Here is a 19,318-nt window from a genome sequence, read left to right as displayed (position 1 = left end):
GTGCTCACAACCTGCCCAGCTGGAAGGTTCTCGTGTTGGCAGAGACACAGCAGTTAACAGGTTAGTTACAGGAGGGTAATTTGAGGGTAAACAATGTTTAACAGGTCCCAGACCTATGTCAAGCTAGGACAACTTCCTAGCTCATGGGATCCTCTCCGTGGCCTGCAGAGTGAGCTGTGATAACCGGGGCAGGGGCGTCAGCGTCTTTCACCTCCTGCCCCTGCTCAGCTGTGCCTGGGCAGCCAGCCTCACCGCTCTGGTGGGACACTGGGCTCCCAAGGGCAGCATGTGGGGCTTGTGAGGGGTTTTTGGTCCCTGTACTCAGTCCTTACGACTTCTGGCACCCCTTCTGCTGCAGGCCTTGCCCTAGCTACCCCCCGCCGTGGTTGCCCCCACCTTGCTCCATTTCGTTCCAAACGGGAGCGTGGTGCAGAGCAGAGACTTTGCAGAGCAAACAGCAAGCACATAGAGAGTGTTTTGAAGCTGCCTGCTGCCCGTCTCCTTTGCCTAATTCGTGCTGGTGATTGCACCCAGCAGCTGAAAATAAGCTCTTGGAAGGAAGGGCGGTGGTGAGGGGGAGCTGCCAAGCAGGACTATTTATACTGGGTGAGTCAGGCCCGTGCCTGGATCCAGCCGGACGCTGGGGAGCTGGAGCCCAGGAGCAACCTGCGAAGGACGTAGCCTTGGGTCAGAGGCTCTCGCCTGCAGCAGCTTGTTTGCTCTGAGGTTCAGACGTGTCCTGTTTGTCCCCCGCGATGGACTTTCCCTTCAGCTTTGCCACACGACGCTTGCTGCGGCTGGATGAGGAGCAGCTGGACCAGTGGAAGCACTCCCAGCGTGTAAGTCCCCGGTACCACCACAGTGAGCACAGCCAGAGCCCAGTCGGCCAGGGATGCCGGAACAGCCGCTTGGAGCCACTGGAGTGCCGGGACCTGCTGGTCCAGAACGCGCTCTTCACCGGGGACCTGGAGATGGTGCAGAAGTACTTCACCAAGAGCGCAGCCATCAACCTCGTCATTGAGACCAAGGGTGATGAGCTGCGCTGGACTAGCAGGAAATTCGGTGGGTGTGTGGGGCTGGGACATGGGGGAATGGGAAGTGCCCAGGATGGGGACCCGAGAAAGAGCACAGACACCTGAGAGAAGTGTTGAGAGGAATCCCCACCTCTCTCCCCAGTGGTGGAGACAGGGTGGTAGAAGAGGGACTTGGGAAGAAAGGCTTTTGGATGAGGAAGGAGGATTCCAGGGCTGTAGAACAAGTGGTAGCAGGCTGGTAGAAGGTGGCCAGAGGCAAATCTACTGGGAAATGGTGAGAATTAGGACCCTTGGAAGGGCTGCTGGAAAGGAAAGGAACAACATCAGGACTGTCCTGTTAAAGGTTGCTGGGATGATGTGAAATGTGTGTGCAGTGGAGAGAGTGCTTGGGTGAGAAGGCATCAGGTGGCATGAGGATGCTTTTCCTGCCTCACATCTTAAGTTGGGTCTGTTACTCCACTTCATTAGAAACTGGAGGCTGTGACATGCTTTGGGAACAGCAAAGAGGTCTTAGCAGTGCCCTTCGGGCACTTAGTCCATATGCTGAGGAAGAGGCACGGCTGTGCTTCAGCCTTGTAGGCAGCTGCTTGGGGACCAAGCCACGATTGCTCCGTATCTACGTATTCCTGCTGCTGTGGTGGAATCCAGGTGTGAAGCAGAGCCGTTGGGATCCCTGCTCCAAACATGATTTTGAGAAGCTGCAGGGGGGTTGATGTGGGAGGGTTAACAGTGATCAGCTGGAGGAGGGCTTTGCTCCAGAACAAAAGCATTTGGTGTTTGGCTTGCTTTCACACGTGGGTTTGCACCCTGCGAGCTGTTCTGTTCTGTGAGAAGGACTGGGCAAGGAGAGCAGAAATCTAGTCCACCAGAGAGATGGTGGAAGCAAGCTTGTGCTGAGTGAGAGGGGGTAGAAGCTGCTCAACCTTGGTGTTTCCTCCCATGTGTACACCTCGCTGTACCTTGCCAGGGTACATCTTGTGGCTATCACACGTGCTTCCACACTCCCCAGTCCCTTTTGCTTACCTTCTCATCGTTGTCATCTATGAGCTTTTCAGGAAGCAGCGTAGCTGACGTGTTGAAGGGAGAACTGTGCTTAGCAATCTGGAAGTGCCCGTGTCCTCGCAGCGTGGTGCTGGCAGACCCCCAGAACTCAAGGCAGGGAGCGTCAGGCGTGGAGGGGCCGTAACTGCACCAATCTTCCACAGAAGGTTGGTGGCAAAAGCCCCCTGTGCCAGAATGGAAGCGCTGTTGGTGAAGGCCCCTTTCCCAGAGGTGTGGGTTCTCTTCATGTGTCCTGGCACAACGCTGTGGAGCACCCTGAGACAGCGCGACCACGATGGAGTGTTCTGTGGCATCCCCACTGGCGAGAGACAGGGTGGGCTTGCAGGTGCCAGTGCTGCTGCTTGGGGGTGGTGCAGGTTATTTACGGAATTCCAAGATTTGTGCAACCCAGGTTTTGAATTGTTGCAGCCTACTTAGGTGTTACCCTTTGTGTAACTGAGACCACTTGTCAGAAAGGTATTAATTGCACATTTTAACTTCTATCTTATGCTGGGCTGGCAGACACCTGAACAGACCCAAAGAAAACAGAACAGCTGACCTAAAACAACTTCACACAGAAGTTGCTCTTATCACCAAAGTTTTGAGATGTAAAAAACCCAACCAAACAAGATCATTATCAAGCACAGACCAGAAACGTACTGCCAAATTTATCAGATAAGGGTATAAAACAAAAAACAAGGCAAATCTTCATGCTACCGAAGGCTCTGGTTGTGTGTCTCAGTGGCCTGCAGAGACAGTTTCTTAAAACCTACCCAGCCGGCGACCTTGGAAGTAGATTCCAGTGACCTGGTCTTTCCCACATCATCCGTATCGGTATTTTAAGAAGCCCAGAGGAAGTGTAAGTTTTATGGTGTTACTGACAGACTTACACAGCCTTTTGCCTCCCTGGTGATCCTAGTGTGATTGGGAACCTCAGGCTCTCGTGTGACGCTTGCTTATCTCTCTGGGGAAGTGGAGGATCCCATCAGGTGAGAAAGAGGGCAGCACCTGGCAGGCTTTTACCCTTTCGTGCACTGCCTTGTGGCTAGGCAAGGTGGTGAAGTCTGCACGCACAGAGGATGCTGGAGACTGTCAGTATAGAACTTGGTCATTTATTTTCATTACTGAGAAGGGTAGAGTTCCCTGTCTTACACTCTTCTTCGGTCCCCTGGGTAGTTGTTGCGTGGTGGTCTGTTGGGGTCACTTAACTTGTTTTTAGCTGCATGATCTAAATAGTTCCACAACACAAAATTAAACTAAACGCTACTCATCTTCCCTGCAGTTTGATGTGTTCTGTAGAACATATGGTCTGAACAAAATGTGCACGATGCTGACGAGCTGTGAGCAAAGTCCGTGTTCTGTAACCAAAGGAGGGGTAGGGTGGGTTTATACAGCTAAGTGGGGACAGGCGAAAATGCCATCTCAGGTGAAAGCACAGCAGTGAGGGGACTGTCAGAGCATGGGAAAGGGAGTCCTAAAACCATGCAGGAGTTCTCTGCAAGGCTGAATTTCAAGGAACAGTAGGAAAGGGTCTAAAGGATAATTACCTGCTATGTTTTTATTTCACTTGTAATGCAGTGTTTCCTACCCTTGTGCCTGCTTCTGCCTGTCCTTTGGCTTTAAGCTTTGATTAAAAAGAACTTTCCTGTGGCTTGTTTGAAAACTGGTTTAGTGCCAAGGGCTCGGGGTGGAATCGGCAAATGGAGGTGCAGTGCTGGAGAAGTGCAAGGGGCCAAGGGCTGGACATGGTTGTGCTGGTGGCGTGTGGAGGCAGCGGGGATGTGCTGTGGTCTGGGCAGCAGCGGGGTGACAGCAGGCTAGTTGGGCATGAGGCTACTTCCCTCTCTCTTTCCTTAGTGATGTCCTGTCTCCATTCCTACCCTCAGGCCGCTCCTGCCTTGGGGCGTTCCCTTCACAGCCACTGCAGAGATCCTGCTGCCCGAGAGGAGTGTCCTCACCAGCCCCTTGGCCCAACCGTTTGGTCACGAGGCTTCCCAGAATAGAACAGCTGAGACCTGAGCTGTGCCCAGCCTGGGCCAAACAGCGGTGTGACATGTCCTCCCTCCCTGCGGAGCCCCCCGGGCAGCCGGAGCACCCACAGGCTCAGAGCCTGGCCGGGGAGGCAGCGGCGGGTCCTGCCCCGGGTCCTGCGGAGGGTCGGGTGCTGCGTCATGGGTAGCGTCAGGGGCAGAGGGGACAAGAGCTGGGAGCCCATTTGCACGCGGAAGGCGGACGGCCCTGCCCAGGTCTACTGGCAGGCCCTGCTGACTGGGGACCGGGGGGTTGTGGCCGAGATCCTCGGCGACCCTCAGAACAACCTGGGTCCCAACGCTGTGTTTGACACCAGTGACCTGGAAGAGTGGAAAAACTATCGCTTCAACTTCCGCCGGCTGAGTACGCGGGGGCGGCGGGCGGGCAGCGCGGCCGGCCCGATGGCTGAGCCCCCTGCGTGTGCTGCAGGGGCTACTGCTGCTGGGGTGGAGTGTGATGGGCGCCGTGTGGGTCATGGAGGGGTGGGATGGGAGTGAGAGTGCTGGGACGTGGCTGGGATCCCCCGTGCTGCTTGTGGGAGGGCGTGCGTGTGTCTGGGGGCATGAGGTGGGGCCGGGGTGCCTGTCCCTTCTCGCAGGGGTTGTGCGAGTGCTTGGGGACTTGGGGTTCCCCCACGGGCAAAGGAGATTCAACTCTGGGCTGTGCTTCTTCTGTGACCGGCTCTGCAGCCTGGCCCTGCATGCCTGTTCCGTGTGCACAGCCTGTGCTGGGCAAGGACCTGCCATAGCCCTGCGGTGGGTCCCTGAGATGGTTCCCTTTGAACCTGGCCCTGGGGAACGCAGTTGACCGCGTGCTGCTCCTGCGAGGAAGAGGTGAGAGGGATGCAATGCTGAACATGTCACGCAGTGTGGGACGTGGTCCTGCTGCCCAGCTGTGATTTAAGGAGCCCTTTTCCTGTAACAGCTGCAGGCTGCCAGCACCAGCTCAGCCACGGCTCCAGCTGGGTCAGCATCTTTGGGAGCTGGCAGGGTTCAGCCCCTTGCTCTCTCCCAGGCCCCAGCTGTCCACCTCTGCTGAAGCTTGTCTGAATGTGCGTGGCAGCCTGCTCCAGCATCTCTGTTTTACTGCCTGGTTCTGTGTATGTGTGGTGCTCCGTGCGTGATGCTCTTCCCAGGCACGGTGCTGCCTCCAGCCCTGCCCCAGGCCGCCGCGCTCCTCTCACCAGGATCCCTGTGCTGCGTGGCGACAGATTATTTCTTAAGGCTACTTCAGTGTACACTGATGTACTTTGGGGAAAAAAAAAAAAAAAGTTATTCTTACTCTCTTTTAACAGAGGGAGGAAGCAGCGTTTTGGTATCCTGGTCCGTATTTGCAGCTTTCTTTATCAAATTGCTTTGAACTATAGAGAATGAAGAGAGGGTATGAAATGTATGTTTGAGTTTGGACAAGCACCTTCCCTTTTTATGAAGTGGAACAAGTAACGAGATCCAACGCTTTCTTTTGGATTCTCATTTTCTTTCCAAGTGCCAGGTTCTAATGGACAATTTACCAACTAAAAACCCTGAATCAGAGTATATTGGGATGAAAAAGCCACGTGCCTCAAGTGACACAGGTTGGCCTTGCGGGGAAGGGTCTGGCAGGCAGAGGCAGTCCCCTGGGGGGAAGCCCAAGTCTCTCAAGGGGGGGACGCATGTCAGGTGCCCCGTGGGAGAGGGCAGGGCTGGGCCTGGTGCTTTTGTGCACTGTCTGGATGTGGCTTCCTGACCTCTCTTTCCCCGCAGGACTGTGGTCTCTGAGCTACGAGCAGGAGCTCACCTCGCCGCTGCACATCACTGCCAGCCGGGGCTACGCGGACTGCCTGCGGCTCCTGCTGCTCAGGGGGGCTGCTGTCGACTTCGCGCCGGGGGGCAAGACCGCCCTGCACGAGGCGTGTGCCGCGGCCAGGACGGACTGCGTGCGCCTGCTGCTCGGCTTTGGTGCGGACCCCGAGGCTGTCTCTGAGGATGGCTACAAGCCCCTGCACCTCTGCAAGAGCCCGGACTCCATCGAGTGAGTTCTACCCGCGGGGTGCAGCGGGCCTCCCTCCCCTTGTGCCTTGTCCTGTGCAGAAGGGGTCCCTGGAGGTGGGTGGGTGGTGGCAGCAATGGCTGCTGGATGGGGTGGCCCTACTGCCTGCTCCTGGACTGGGATCACCTCTGAAGCTCAGCAGATGACTGCAAGCCCTAGTCCTCAGCTGAGGCAGCTGGGCTGGGTGCTGCCGTCTCGCTGCCCACCAGCAATGCAGAGCTGATGGCTCACACAGTGTAGCTCAGGCCTCCGTGGGTGCGTGGGAGCAGGCTCGGGTGTGACGACACGTTATTACAGATCTGTGGAGAGTTAGCTGGAGTTAGGATGACAGCATCTCTGCTCACCAGTCATCCTGGCTTAAAACCACTGCTCCAGGGCGTGAGGAGCTGGGATTTTTAGACTCTCGGAAAAAGTGAAAGCCGTGGGATGGTACAGACGGGGGGGTGGGGGGTAGGATAGGAGCTGGAGAGGAGAGCCTGTCACTGAGTCGTCTTGGCCCCGCAGGTGTGTCCGGCAGCTGCTGCAGCATGGCGCCAGGGTGAACAGCCAGACGGAGGAGGAAGAGGACACAGCACTGCACGTGGCAGCGCGGCACGGCCTGGCAGACCATGTCCAGCTGCTGCTGCGCTACGGGGCAGAGCTGGAGGCGAGGAATGAGGAGGGGCAGACGCCGCTGAACGCTGCCTGTGCTCAGCCCCATCAGCCCCAGGACATGGACCGCTACTACCGGGTCTGCCAGCTGCTGGTGGAGAGCGGCGCGAGCATCAACGCAGCGGACAGGGACCGGCAGCACCCGCTTCATCTGGCCTGCAAGAATGCCAATGCTCAGGTAGCAGAGTTACTGCTGGCCCGGGGTGCAAACGTCAACGTCATGAACTACAGCGGCAACACGGCACTGCACAACGCCCTGCAAATGACCGCCTACAAGCTCGAGCACCAGCCGGAGCTCGTGGTGCGAGCCCTGCTCAACTACGGGGCCGTCCGCATCTGGCCCGGCTCCCTCCTCAAGGTGTGGGACTCGGCTGTGCCGAGAGCGCGGTGGGGAGGGCAGGCTGGGGACATCAGGGCCCCAGGGAGAGCAAGGACGTTTCTGTCACAGCGGGGCTTGTTCGGTGCCAGCCTCCTCGCTGTCCTGCCTGTCTCTGCCCAGGGGCTGGGCGAGAGGGCACTGGCAGTGCTGGTAAGGGATTCCCTGCAGTTTTCTCCTGGGATGTGTTCTCCTGTACAACTCTCCTGCTTCTCTCTGCTAGGCTGTGGGCAGTGCTTACCCGGCTTCCATCATCACTTGTCCTGGAACGTGTTGGCCCTTTTCCTCTCGGGGGATGTTTGCTCTTTGGGACATACCCTCCAGCTCATGCTGTCTCTGCGAGACACCAGAAAACAACAGAGGGTTAATTTCCTGTCTTAATTCCTGAGCAGTGCAATAATTACCCAGCCCGGAGATCAGCAGATTGCTCTCCCCTTTGGGAAAATACAGGAAAATCAACAATTAACACTAATTAATCTCCTATTAACGCCAGATAATGAGGATCACTCGTACAGCCGGAATAGACTCTGACAGCTACTGCTGGCCTGGGCTGGAGGGAGTGGGAGCCCAGAGCCGGGGGGATCTGCCCCTGTGCAGCTACGCAGGGGTGGGGTGTGCTCCGAGGTGTAAGATACATGGCACCAGCGTGGTGGTGTAAGATACATGCCAGCATGGTGGTTGCACCTGCGTGGACGTGATACGCACCAGAGATGCGTCACACACAATGCGTGTGGTGTCTTCCTGGGGCTCTGTGCAGCAGCTGACACGGGCACAGGATGCCTTGGGACACCCACAGCACAGACACGGGGTGTCTGCAGCCCCGTGGCAAACAGGCACGGTGCATCCCCAGGGCCCCCGCGGAGGCACGGGGCGCCCGAGTCGTGCTGCATGCAGAATGGGTGCCAGTCCTTGCCCCAGCGCGGCTCATCTCTGACTAGGGACACGCGAGGAGAGGGGCCTGGAGTAAAGCAGAGTGTCGGCTGCTTACGAGCTGCTGCAGCAGTGAGGCAGATGAAGGAGATCGGCACCCCAGCCGTGTACGTTAGTCCCTGCACCTCCGGGGACCCGGCTGTGCTGAACGCAGCTGCGCTGTGTGTTGGGTGTTGGCTCAGTCGCCCCCTTTGCAGGGCGCTGCCCTGGCGTTGCCCACCACCGTGGGTTTGATCTCCGGGGAAGGCGTCAGGGCACGATGTCAGTTCCCCAGACTTACCCAGGCTGGTTTTGAGCAGCCTGTTGGGAGGTGAAGGTGGGGTGTGCAGGACCTTCCAAGAGCCGTGTCCCTCTGCCTCTCCCCATGCAGGTGCTGCAGTACTGCCATGCCTGTCCCCGCGTCATCGAGGCCCTGGTCAACAGCTACGACCGCGTGCGCGTCTCCGAGGCCTGGGTGGAAGCGGTTCCAGCAGAGATCGTACAGGTGAGGGGATGAATGCTGCCGGCTGGAGAGCACTCAGCTGGGGTGCCCAAGGGGCTTGGGGCTGGGGCTGGGGCTGGGGGGGATTTGCAGGGTGCAGGGGTGGTGCTGCTGGGGGATAGGGAGGATGCACTGTAGTCACTAAGGTAAAGGGATGTCTGGGTCTACCTCTGCTCCCGGGGGGTGTCTCAGCTTCCTCTGCCTCTGGTCCTCTCTTCTCTCTCTGTAGAAATACCCACGTTTCTACCAGTCACTCTTCTCCCTGGAGCAAAGACCTCGCTCCTTGCAGCACCTGGCTCGCTGCACGCTCAGGACCTTCCTGGAGGGACGGTTGCTTCTGGTCCTGTCTCAGCTGCACCTGCCCAGTGCCTTGCACCGTTTCCTGCTGCTCGGCTTCGAGGACGTTCTCTACTAAGGGCTGCGGTTCCAGCCCTGCGGCCTGTCTGTGCGATGTTCCACCCGTGCCGGTGCAGTCTGTGCCATCCCAGCTAACCCCTTCCCCTCGCACCCCTCCTCCCAGGCCATGCCAGCCCCCCCGTGCCAAACCTGTCTCTGTGTCCCTGTCCCAGCCAGCCTTGTGCTCTGCCTCGTGCACCTCGTTTGGAGCACTCTGTTCACCCACCCTAATCACGGCGAACTCCAGACTCGCTGAGAAAAGCAAGGAATGGGGATTAGGACATTTTGTGGGACAAGGAGCAAATATGCTGCATTGATCACTCTTTAGCTGTAGGATATCAGTCTCCCTATCACAAATCTACAAACTCTAACCTGAACCAGGCAGCTCTGGGGCCCTGGGCATTTGTTGGGATCCCATCTTTAGTCAAGTTGTTTACAGTTTGTACCCAGAGGTGTTTGGAATAAACCCTAGTCTTTCTCTGTACCTGCCAGAGTACAACTTCTGCCTTGCCTTGAAGCCTGTCCTGCCAGAGCTCATCCACGTGGCACGGGTGCTCTCAGCCCTACACATCCATCCGCTCCTCAGCGGACGCAGGGAAATGGGTGGTGGGTGTGGGGCTGAGCCCTCCCCAACAATCCCTTCCCACGCAGGTATGGTGTCTGGGGCTGCCTGGTCTTGCAGCTTGGGGCGGGACAGCACTGCCTGTGCCAGCACTGAGGATGCTGATGTGGGGCGAGGAGGAAGGCTGGTCTCTGGGCACAGAGCAGCCAGCACGTACCAGAGCACAGTGCAGGTCCACACACCGCGGCCTGGGCTGCACCGTGCTCTAGGCAGGGTAAAGGGTAATGTTTGCTCCTCCAGTTTAAAGTCAGAGTTGTAAGGAAATCTAATCACTAACCATCCCTTAAAGCTCTGCTATAAGCTGACTCCACTCCTGCTCCTGACCCAAGGAGCGCCTGGCCTGTGCTGGCTGGCAGAAGGTACCCCAGGGCTGCGCTGCAGGTCGCTCCTCTTGGTGCCTTTCGAGGCCTCTGTTAACACCCACATCGGTGCCAGGACACTGGCACAGACGTGTCTGAAGGCCAAGCAGTTTTGCAGATCCGATGCTGCCGTCTTTTTCTGCCTGTGTTGGGACACGGGGTGTAGCTCTGCTCCCCTCATTATCAGAACCTTACACAGCTCGACCACTCTGAGGCAGCAGGCTGGCAGTAACTATGGGAGGTTGTGTGCCATTCCTGAGGCGCTCACACCAGTGATGCTCCACAGCACGAATGCTAATGGGGTACAAGAGGAACGTATTTACACGCTACAGGCTTACAGAAGGTGTCAGGAAGCCAGTTGTGGCAGCCTGTGTGTGCAGGTACTACCACTGCAGCACAGAGATGGTATATCTCAAAAAGGTCTGTGTGCTTTGTGACACCCGTGGGCAGAGAGGCGAGGTGTTTGTCGAGGTGATGTACCGAGACTATCTGCAAACAGGGGTGGAGGGAGCAGGGGAGTTAAAGCTTTCAAAACACCTGGACAGTGGCCTGCGCTCCTGTCACGGATGGTCGTGTGTGTCCCTTGAACCAGTGCAGGACCCCAGCCTGGAGTCACCCCCTTCCTGCTGGCTGAGCTCCCGCAGCTGGTCGGGGTGGACTGTTTAGGGGAGCAGGTCCCATAGTCCCAAATTCTAATCACCACTTCAGAGTGTTCATTTTCAGCCAGATCGTGTCTGTGACCGGAGGAGGAGCAGGAGAAGGAGGGTCTGTCCCTTTTGGTCTGGGATGCCTTAGCCTGGTGTGAAGGCAGCCTGCGGAGCAGTGTGTGGGGTTTGCTGGGCCTTCCTCTTCCCAGCACTGCCCCTGTGCCTGCACTGGTGTGTGTCCCGTAATGTGCACTCAGCCACTAAGGCAGCATCGCCTTAAGGACAGGGAAGGATTGAATTTAATGGTCTGCTTTATTTTGTAATTGTTTCTTGCAGCTGTTAGACTTAAAGCCGCGCCGTTGCCGATTACTTTTGCCAGTCCTGAAGCGTGCTCTGTGTTTGGGTGACGAGGGAGCTCAGGCCGAGGGAGGTGAACCCACGGTGGTTTGTGTGTGCGAACGCGGGAGCACGCGGTGCCGCTGCCCACACGGCTCCTGGCACTGCCAGATCCTCTGTGGGCAAAGGTGTCTGGCACCGACGGGCACCGCTGTGACGAGGGGCCCGTCCTGGGCTGCGGGTGAGTTCCCAGGGCGCCTTTCAGAGGTAGCGGGTTTGCAGGTGAGGGATCCCGGTGTGGGTGGGAGGGCTGAGCCCAGGCAGGTGGCCAAGAGGGACAAGCCACCCCAGGCACAGCTCTTCGTAGACTAATTTCATCTGTGTTCACACTGAAATTAAAAGGGCATGGCTTCATTGTGTGTAAGGGTACCACTGAGTAACTGTTTTCAAGGAATGTGAGGCTGGTAGGAGAAGGGAAGCATCTTTTACAGATTGACTGATTTACTGGGAGGAAAAAACCAAACAAAAACCCCCGGAGAAGTTTTGGGCACTCAAGCCCTTTTTCAGAACTGAAACAATGAGAAAAGTTCAAGCTAAGCACAGGCTGAGAACGAATGCTCTGAGTTTAACTCAGTTATGCTGATTGATTGATTAGCAATTGATTTTTAAAAACATTTACAAGAAGAGACTTCAAAAGGTTTGACGTTCCAGAGCACGCGTTGGCAATATAACAAGCTGTCCTACTTTTTCTCAGGCTTCTAAAGGGGAAATTTCTACTGCAGCATTGCGTGTACTTGCTGGGACAGGAGTTCTGCCAGGGAGATCGAGCTGTCCTGGGTGTGAGGGTGATGGTGTCACCCAAGGCCAGCAAGCGTGTGACATGATTAGCACAGGGGCATGTGGTTCTGGTGTGTTTTTACCAGCCGCCACAGGCACAGCTTGTTGTTGTGTCCCAGGCTCCCTGGGAATGTCTCTCGGGCACATGCTGTTGTTCCTGCTTCAGCGTCCACCTGGGCTTTTGGCAGAGCAGTTGACAAGAGACACCCTCGTGACTGGCTGAATGCAAGGCCGTGGCCACGTTCTCGGTGTGGCCATCCAAGTGGTGTGCTCAGGGAGAAAAAATTCACCCCATTTCTGGTCAGAAGTTTCCATCCTAGCTGCAGCCACTGGGTCTGACTCTGACCCTCTCTGTGCAGTCGAAGCATTGCCTGTTCCCGGTGTCCCCTGCCTTTAACTTGAAGGATCAGCTGCGTCAGAACCTCCCTGCAGGCTTCCCAGCCTCGGACGTTGGCGTGCCTCCTCCTTGATCTTTCCTGTTGCTCAGTAAAGAGCATGCCATGCTGTGAGGGGTGGACCAGTAAACCACAATGGTACGTACAGAAGGGTACAAGGACAAGGCAAGTGTGGAAAAGCCCTTCCCCAGGATGTCCATCCCACCCCTGAGCTCTGTAAATTACGTTTCAGGTACTGTTGAGTCAAAAGGGCATGTCGGTATTTAGCAGTCAGAGGGAGATTTTTTTTTTTCCTTTCCATAAATTTGACCAGTCGCTTTTTGGACTGATGTACGTTTGAGCATCCTGATATCCTTGTGGCAAGGACAGCTTAACTGCACACTGTGTTGATCACCTCCTTTTCTTTGGCTTTACGCTGTCACCTTGTTTCATTCGATGCCCTTTAACTTTTGTATTCTAAGAACATGTGGGCAGCTATAGTCCGTTCCTCTTCATCCTGTTATTCAGAACTACACAGACCCCATCATTTCTCTCCTTACTCAGGCTGGAATTCCACTCAGCTGCGTCGCTCCCTGTGTGGAAGCTGCCACCCAGCCCTTGACCACCAGCACAGGCTTTCCCCGTCCCTTTACTGCTCCCAGTGCATCCCTTTGAGATGAAGGGAGTACGACTGTGCACAACACTCAGAACGTGGCTGCGCTGTGATTGTGCAAGAGTTATTCTTGGCCGTGCCAAGAGGGTGAGATCTACACAAACGCCTCGGGAACCTTTGATTCTTATTTGATGTTCTGTGATGATTTACACGGTGCAGGAGGAGGACGGCCTTGGCAGCGATGCCCTCCCTTTAGCACGTTTTGTGGTCAGATGGCACATGTCTCACCCTCTAAAATGTTTTTCAGACTCATTACTATCCAGGATGCCATCCCTGTTTTGAAACGAAGCCCACATTCTTCTTTCCTATGTGTTGCACCTTATACTTAGATGTAACAAACCAGGTTTTTCATGAACCTGGTGTTTCCAGCAATCCAGGTTCTGTTGTCTTGGGCAAGTGCTACCTGTTACTTTTACCATCCCAACAATTTGTTTTCATCCACCCCAATAATTTTGCCAGCAATTGCTTTTTATTTTCTCTGATTACTAATACCATATAGCATTGACATGTGAATAGAATACAGCTAGAAATACATCTGTCAAATGGCTGTGCAGAATAAGTCTTCTCGGTTATCCAGCGCTCTCAAATCTCTCAATACTTGACACACTGACTGTAGCATACAGCTGATGTTTCTTATTAGAATGTCATGCAGAACTCAGTCAAATGGCTTGCAGGAGTCTAAGCATGCCATACTGTGCTGCTTTGGGCTGGGATAGAGGTAATTTTCTTCAGTGCAGCTGGTCTGGGGCTGTTTTGGATTTGTGCTGAGGACAGTGTTGATGATGCAGAGATGTTTCGTTATCGCTGAGCAGTGATTGCACAGAGTCAGCGGCTCTTCTGCTCCTCACCCCACCCCACCAGCGAGCAGGCTGGGGGGGCACGAGGAGCTGGGAGGGGACACAGCCAGGACAGCTGACCCAAGGGATATCCCACACCATACGATGTCATGCTCAGTGTATAATGCTGGGGGAAGAAGGAGGAAGGGGGGGATGGTGTTTGTCTTCCCAAGTCACCGTCACGCGTGATGGAGCCCCACTGTCCTGGGGATGGCTGGACACCCGCCTGTCCATGGGAAGTGGTGAACGAATTCCTTGGTTTGCTTTGCTTGTGTGTGTGGCTTTTGCTTTACCCATTAGCCTGTCTTTATCTCAACCCACAAGTTTTCTCACTTTTACTCTTCTGATTCTCTCCCCCATCCCAACCAGGGGGAGCGAGCGAGCGGCTGCGTGGTGCTTAGTTGCCAGCTGGGGTGAAACCACGACACACACCTGTCTAGTCAGCTCTACCAAACTCGTGGGCTTACAAAATATTACATAAAATTATTTGAAAGTACCTCTTTCAAATGACATTGATTTGAATGACATAAATTCGGGTTCTAGCTTTTACTAATGTGCCCAAGACATCCTTTGGCTGCTTGTCTGTGATTGCTTGAACTAACTGCTCTGTAGTTTCTTGGACATCCATGTAAACACATTTAAACACTGGCAAGACACTGGATTTCTTTTCCCCCTGTTATCTTAAGTTCCCCGGTGTGCCATGATTTGTTAAAAAGAAAAAAAATCAATGGTTCAGTGAACTCACTAGCCAATTAAATACTCTTGAATGTAAGTTATCCTCTTGCAGATTATAAAAATTGTTACTTAAACAGCTTCTCTTTAGCATCTTTCTTAATTACTGACAGAATAGAAGGTATTTCATTACCACTGTAAAATATGAATATTATCCATTATTGTTTCAAATCCAGAGCAGAAATATTCATTGAGTTCTTGGTTTTCACTATGCAGAATGTATGTTCACAGACAGAAACCTGGGACAGGTGCCCAGCGACTGCAGTCCTTTGGATTCTCTGCTGCTGGGGCATCCTGCTCTGGGGCCGACATTTAAAAAAATGGAGAAATTGGAGAGGGTTCAGAGAAGAGCCATGAGTGAGTTATGGATTGCCATAAGTCCTGGTAGGGGCGGTGGCCGGACCTACCATGGCTGGACCCACCGCGTCTGGACACACCATGGCCAGACACACCACGGTTGGACACATCATGGCTGGACCCACCACGGCTGATTCTTGGTGTCCCATGTGCAGTTGCAGGCGCCTGTTCTGCAGGGCAGGGAGGCCTGACGGCACCTTCCCCGAAGCACCACGGGCTGAGCCCACCCCTCCATCGCTGACGTCCCTTGCTGGCTGCAGCTGCGCCGTGCCAGACCGAGGGGCAGGCTGCGGAGCTCACTCAGCACGGCCAGTTCTCCTGAGTGGCACTTAGAGGTAAAACTGGCTCCAGTGGCCGGAAACTGAAACTGGGCAAACACATATTAAAAATGAGACGCATTTTTAATAGCAAGGATGATTAATCTGCTAGTTAATTGCATCTTAGAATAGCTTGTCGTGGTGATGTAGATTTCTCATCTCGGGTTTTTTTTAAAAATCACCATCAGATCTGCCCTAGCCCGGACCGGAATTCATCCTGCGCGGTGCTCAGCCCCAGTCCCAAAGCGATCAGACTGCTTAATTACAGATCTATGAGTCACGGTCTTGTCGCTCTCCCACACTGGTCTGGCACTGGCCTCCGTCACCGCTGGGACTGTGTTTGGCCCCAGGGTAATGGAGCAGTTTCGTGTTTCCCTTAGCAGCGCCGCTCACTTCGCAGTACCTCGTTCATAGCTCTGACTTCCCCTCAGTTTCCTTCATTTTGTAACTACTGGGTTGTACTGGCTCTACCAGCTTCCCTGCTCTGAACGTGCTGCCTGTGCTGGCTTCTGAAAAAGACATTCTGAAATAAACGGTGATGCTACATGATTTTATTTAAATATTTGCTCTTGTTCAATGTCTCTCACAAGCTTTAGCTTTGAGACCTCAGCCGCTGGGAAGCCCTGAGCGTGTTTCACAAAGGCAGCCTCCCTCCTCTCACCGGACCCAGCCCAGGAGGGTGTGACACTCGCAGTGACCCCACCTGAGGAGGCACCCCAAGAGGCACCCCAAGATCTCTGTCTCCCGGCAGCAGGAGCCTTGGTGTTTGCCCCAGGCTGCAGCCCCACGCAGCAGCACAGCCCCTCTTTGAGCAGCCCCACGCAGAGCTCTGCTGGGCTCGCTCCGGTGCCTCCTTTGGCCCCACAGCACCTGCTCACATCGCCCCATCACACCCCCTCCACGCTCCTAGCTGCAACGCTGTCCCTTGTGCTTCTGGGCCAAACCCAAGCACGTGTTTGGCAGTAGCCTGTGGCTTCTTAAATTTGGTCCGATGCCTGGCCAGCCTTGCTTTGATTCCTGGAAAATACTACAGCAAGTAACTAATTTGTAAGTGCCTGGATACCTGCACGGGTGGTGAAACCAACCCTACTTCCTTCTGTATCAGGCCAAAGGGCCTGGGGAAAAGGGACAGAAGGAGATGTTGTGTGTCTTAAATGTCTTAATTTCATGCTCTTTCACATAAGATTCTCAGAATGAAATTATGAAAAGACAATATAGAGTGAACTACTATTAGGTGAGAGCATAACTAGTCAGAAAACCCTGTCCAGAGTCAGTTATCAGTAGTCCAACTGCAGTGATATGTAGAGGGTGTTACCTGGAGGTCTGTCCTGCATCTGGCACGCTGTTAAAGGCTTGTACGAAGGACTAGACATGAGGCTTATTTCATCTGCAGAAGACGCTGTGCTGTTGGGGAGCGGCCCCAGCTGAGGCTAAGGCAAGCAGGACAAATACCAAGTTCTCCCCTAGAAGCAGCAGAGCCCAGCTGCAAAAGCCTTGGTAGGGCTGGACCTGCCAGAGATGGACCTGTGCAGGAGCAAGCATGCCACGTGCTGCCCACGGCCAGCCACGTGCTGCAGAGCAAAGGCACGGCTGTCACGGCACGCACAGGTAGAGTCCGAGCTGTAGAGAAGCGTGGCGTGTGTCCTCTCTTCACAGCGTAGTGTGCGGGCTGCGGTGGGAGCAGAGGGCATCAAGAAGACAAGGAAATGACCAACAAAAAGTGCCTCAAGGACCTGGAGCTGTATATCCTGAAGAAGAGAAAACGGAGTGGTGACCAAATAACAATAACATGGAAAGATTCCCTGAGCATCTGTCCTGTGAGGAAAGGCTGAGCGCTGGGGCTGTCCAGCCTGCAGAAGAGAAGGCTCCGGGGGATCTCATCAGTGTCGATAAATACCTGGAGGGCGGGCGCCAAGGAGATGGAGCCAGGCTGATTTTGTGGTGCCCAGTGACAGGACCGGAGGTAGTGGGCACAAAGCAAAACACAGAAGGCTCTGCCTGAACCCCAGGAGACATGTTTTCACTGTGAGGGACACTGAGCACCAGCACGTTTTGCCCAGTTTGTTGAATCTCCCTCCGTGGGGATATTCAAAAGCTGTCTGGACCTTGTCCTGGGCAATTGTCAGCAGCAAAACGATGCACCTGAGAATGCTCCTTCTACTGTGAAGGAGGAGCCTGGATTCTTACTGCTCCAGCTATGGCCCTGCCAGGGCTGCTTCTGAGATGCGTTCCCCAGGCACGAGAGCGTGTCTCCTTGGCCGCTGCAGACAGGTTCTGCTGTGGGAAGCTGAAGACAGAACCACAGCGGGGTGAAAGCCCGTGGGGCTGATTGCCGAGGCCAGTGGGAACCCCCCGGACACTCCGTGCATCCAGGCTACCTGCTGGGGCAGGACTGGCACGTCAGCTCTTACCACGGGGCCGCGCATGCCCACCCAGCCCGACAGCTCACGCCGGGGCTGGTGCTTACTGGGCCACCTGATGGGTGTAGTCCAAGAGCAGAGTCTGTGCATGGTGTGAGCCCGGCTTCTGCCAACACATCACAGCCAGCCCATTCTCTAGACTTCCCAAACTTTGAGTAAATAATTTTGCAACATTACCCTTGCTTTTAATACGTTTAGTAGCTATATTGCAGGAATGCCTAGAGGCCGTGACTAGATTTAGTCCTGTTGTGCTAGATTCTGTGTAGAGATCGTAAGTGGAGCAGGTAGAGGCATAAAGTTAAGGTTGCATAGCAGTTTCCATTAGAAAGACCTGCTTTCATTTGCCAGTCAGTTATTAAACTTTAACTGTTGCAGTTGTGCTTTGCCGTGCTGTGTGCCTGTCTCAGACTGAACTTTTCCCATTACAGCTACAGCAAAAATTAATTGGCCTCTACTTAGCCGACAGCCTGCGTACCAGGAATACGCTCTGGAGTGCCCACCTTGGAGGAGCAGCTTGCAGCGCAGGCAGGAGAGCTGCTGGTTCTTCTTCTGCCCAGCAGCACGGGATCATCTTTTCCTAAATTACCAGCCTCTGAGGATCCCATTTTGCATGTACCAAGCAAGGACATTTTGAGAGGCTGATAGTGTTCTCCCAGGAAGCCTCTGCCTGTGCTGAGCAGTTTGAAGTTACGCCAGACCCTCCGTGCTGACCAGCCAGGCCATGGACCATCCTCAGCACAGACGCTGTGCCCAGCGTAAGGTGTTGAGCAGACACTTCCCAGCCTTGCCTGCTGACTCCAGAAATGCAGCAAACTGACTTCTCCATGCCCATATGTCTGCAGCAAGAACAGAGAAGAGGAGGAAGACGCTTCAGCAGCTCTAATGCGGAAAACAGACAGGAGGAGGGGTGGGAAGCAAAGGCGGACTGAGGAAGGAGGGCTGGCTCAGGGACGTGCTGGAGGAGATGGGACTGGTCGGTAATTGCTCAAGGGCACCGCTTGCAGAGACCAGACCTGAACTCTACTCAGGACCCAGCCCCGTGAGCCTCGGGGCCGAGTGCTGAGGCTGAGGAACACGGAGCTGTGACCCAGCAAGCCCAGAACAGAGGGGAGAGAGCAGGTCTCCTCCTGAGACTCTTTTTTAGCTCAATGTCTGCTGATGTACCCGGCAAGGTCCTGAGAGGTCTCAGCTGAGAGTGCAATCAGACCAGGGGCTTTACCCATTGCACATGCAATTAGTATTTCTCACGTACCTGGTGTGGTGGACGGTGTATCTTCAGGCACGAGAAGGGAACATACCAGCTACTTGCGAGTGGGGATGGAGCCCGATAAAATGGAACAGAGCGGCTCCCCGCAGAGGAGGCGTGCGGGGAGGGAGAAACGCCCAGGGAGCGAACGGAGCAGCGGAGGTCTGAGCCTCAAGTGGAAGCCATGGAAACTGCATTTCCACCAGACAGGGAGAAACTGCAAGATTAGATATAGGATACAGAAAGTGGGAAAGCCCCCGGAGGTCTAAGGGGTGGTGGAGTTATCGTGTGCAGCCTGGACCCTCACCCTCCCAGTCTGGCTCACCCTGCGAGGATGGTGGATGTGGGAGCTCTCCATCTGTGTCTGCTTCAATGTACACACTAGTGTACAATAGTAACAGTATCTGCTTTATTTGGCTTGCAAATCCTTTTTTCTCCCAGTCCTTCAACCTTTTCTTCTCTGGATCTTTGCTTTACAATTTGGCAAATGAATTTCTACCTTACTTTACTGCAAAGTGTCATGAGACAAAGTAAACCAGAGTGCAGTAAGCTGTTGGGGCCCCTCCTCCTGGGGGTTTGGCTCTGCGGGGTCAG

At 54.8% G+C, this 19,318-nt stretch overlaps 1 protein-coding gene across 2 annotated transcripts; it reads left to right on the top strand.

Moving 5' to 3' along the window:
- Positions 1–631: 631 nt before the first annotated feature.
- ASB10 (ankyrin repeat and SOCS box containing 10) lies at positions 632–15,618 on the top strand. 2 transcript variants are annotated; one of them, XM_068404693.1, is made up of 5 exons: positions 632–1,062; positions 5,849–6,116; positions 6,639–7,143; positions 8,462–8,575; positions 8,802–15,618. In XM_068404693.1, the coding sequence occupies exons 1-5, from the start codon at positions 756–758 to the stop codon at positions 8,985–8,987; spliced, it is 1,380 nt and encodes a 459-aa protein (XP_068260794.1). In that variant the 5' UTR covers positions 632–755; the 3' UTR covers positions 8,988–15,618. The 2 variants fall into 2 exon arrangements, with proteins under 2 accessions (XP_068260794.1, XP_068260795.1); XM_068404694.1 differs by lacking the exon at positions 632–1,062 and adding an exon at positions 4,097–4,469.
- The last annotated feature ends 3,700 nt before the right edge of the window (positions 15,619–19,318 follow it).

Source organism: Nyctibius grandis, chromosome 7, assembly GCF_013368605.1.
Source record: "Nyctibius grandis isolate bNycGra1 chromosome 7, bNycGra1.pri, whole genome shotgun sequence".
NCBI classification, from domain to species: domain Eukaryota; kingdom Metazoa; phylum Chordata; class Aves; order Nyctibiiformes; family Nyctibiidae; genus Nyctibius; species Nyctibius grandis.
This window is presented reverse-complemented; position numbering and strand designations above follow the sequence as displayed.

Excerpts from the sequence above, each read along its gene's own strand:
- ASB10 (XM_068404693.1), top strand. The coding sequence starts at position 756 with ATGGACTTTCCCTTCAGCTTTGCCACACGACGCTTGCTGCGGCTGGAT. Across the intron at positions 1,063-5,848 it reads CTGGACTAGCAGGAAATTCG|GACTGTGGTCTCTGAGCTAC; the intron begins GTGGGTGTGTGG and ends CTTTCCCCGCAG. Across the intron at positions 8,576-8,801 it reads TTCCAGCAGAGATCGTACAG|AAATACCCACGTTTCTACCA; the intron begins GTGAGGGGATGA and ends CTCTCTCTGTAG.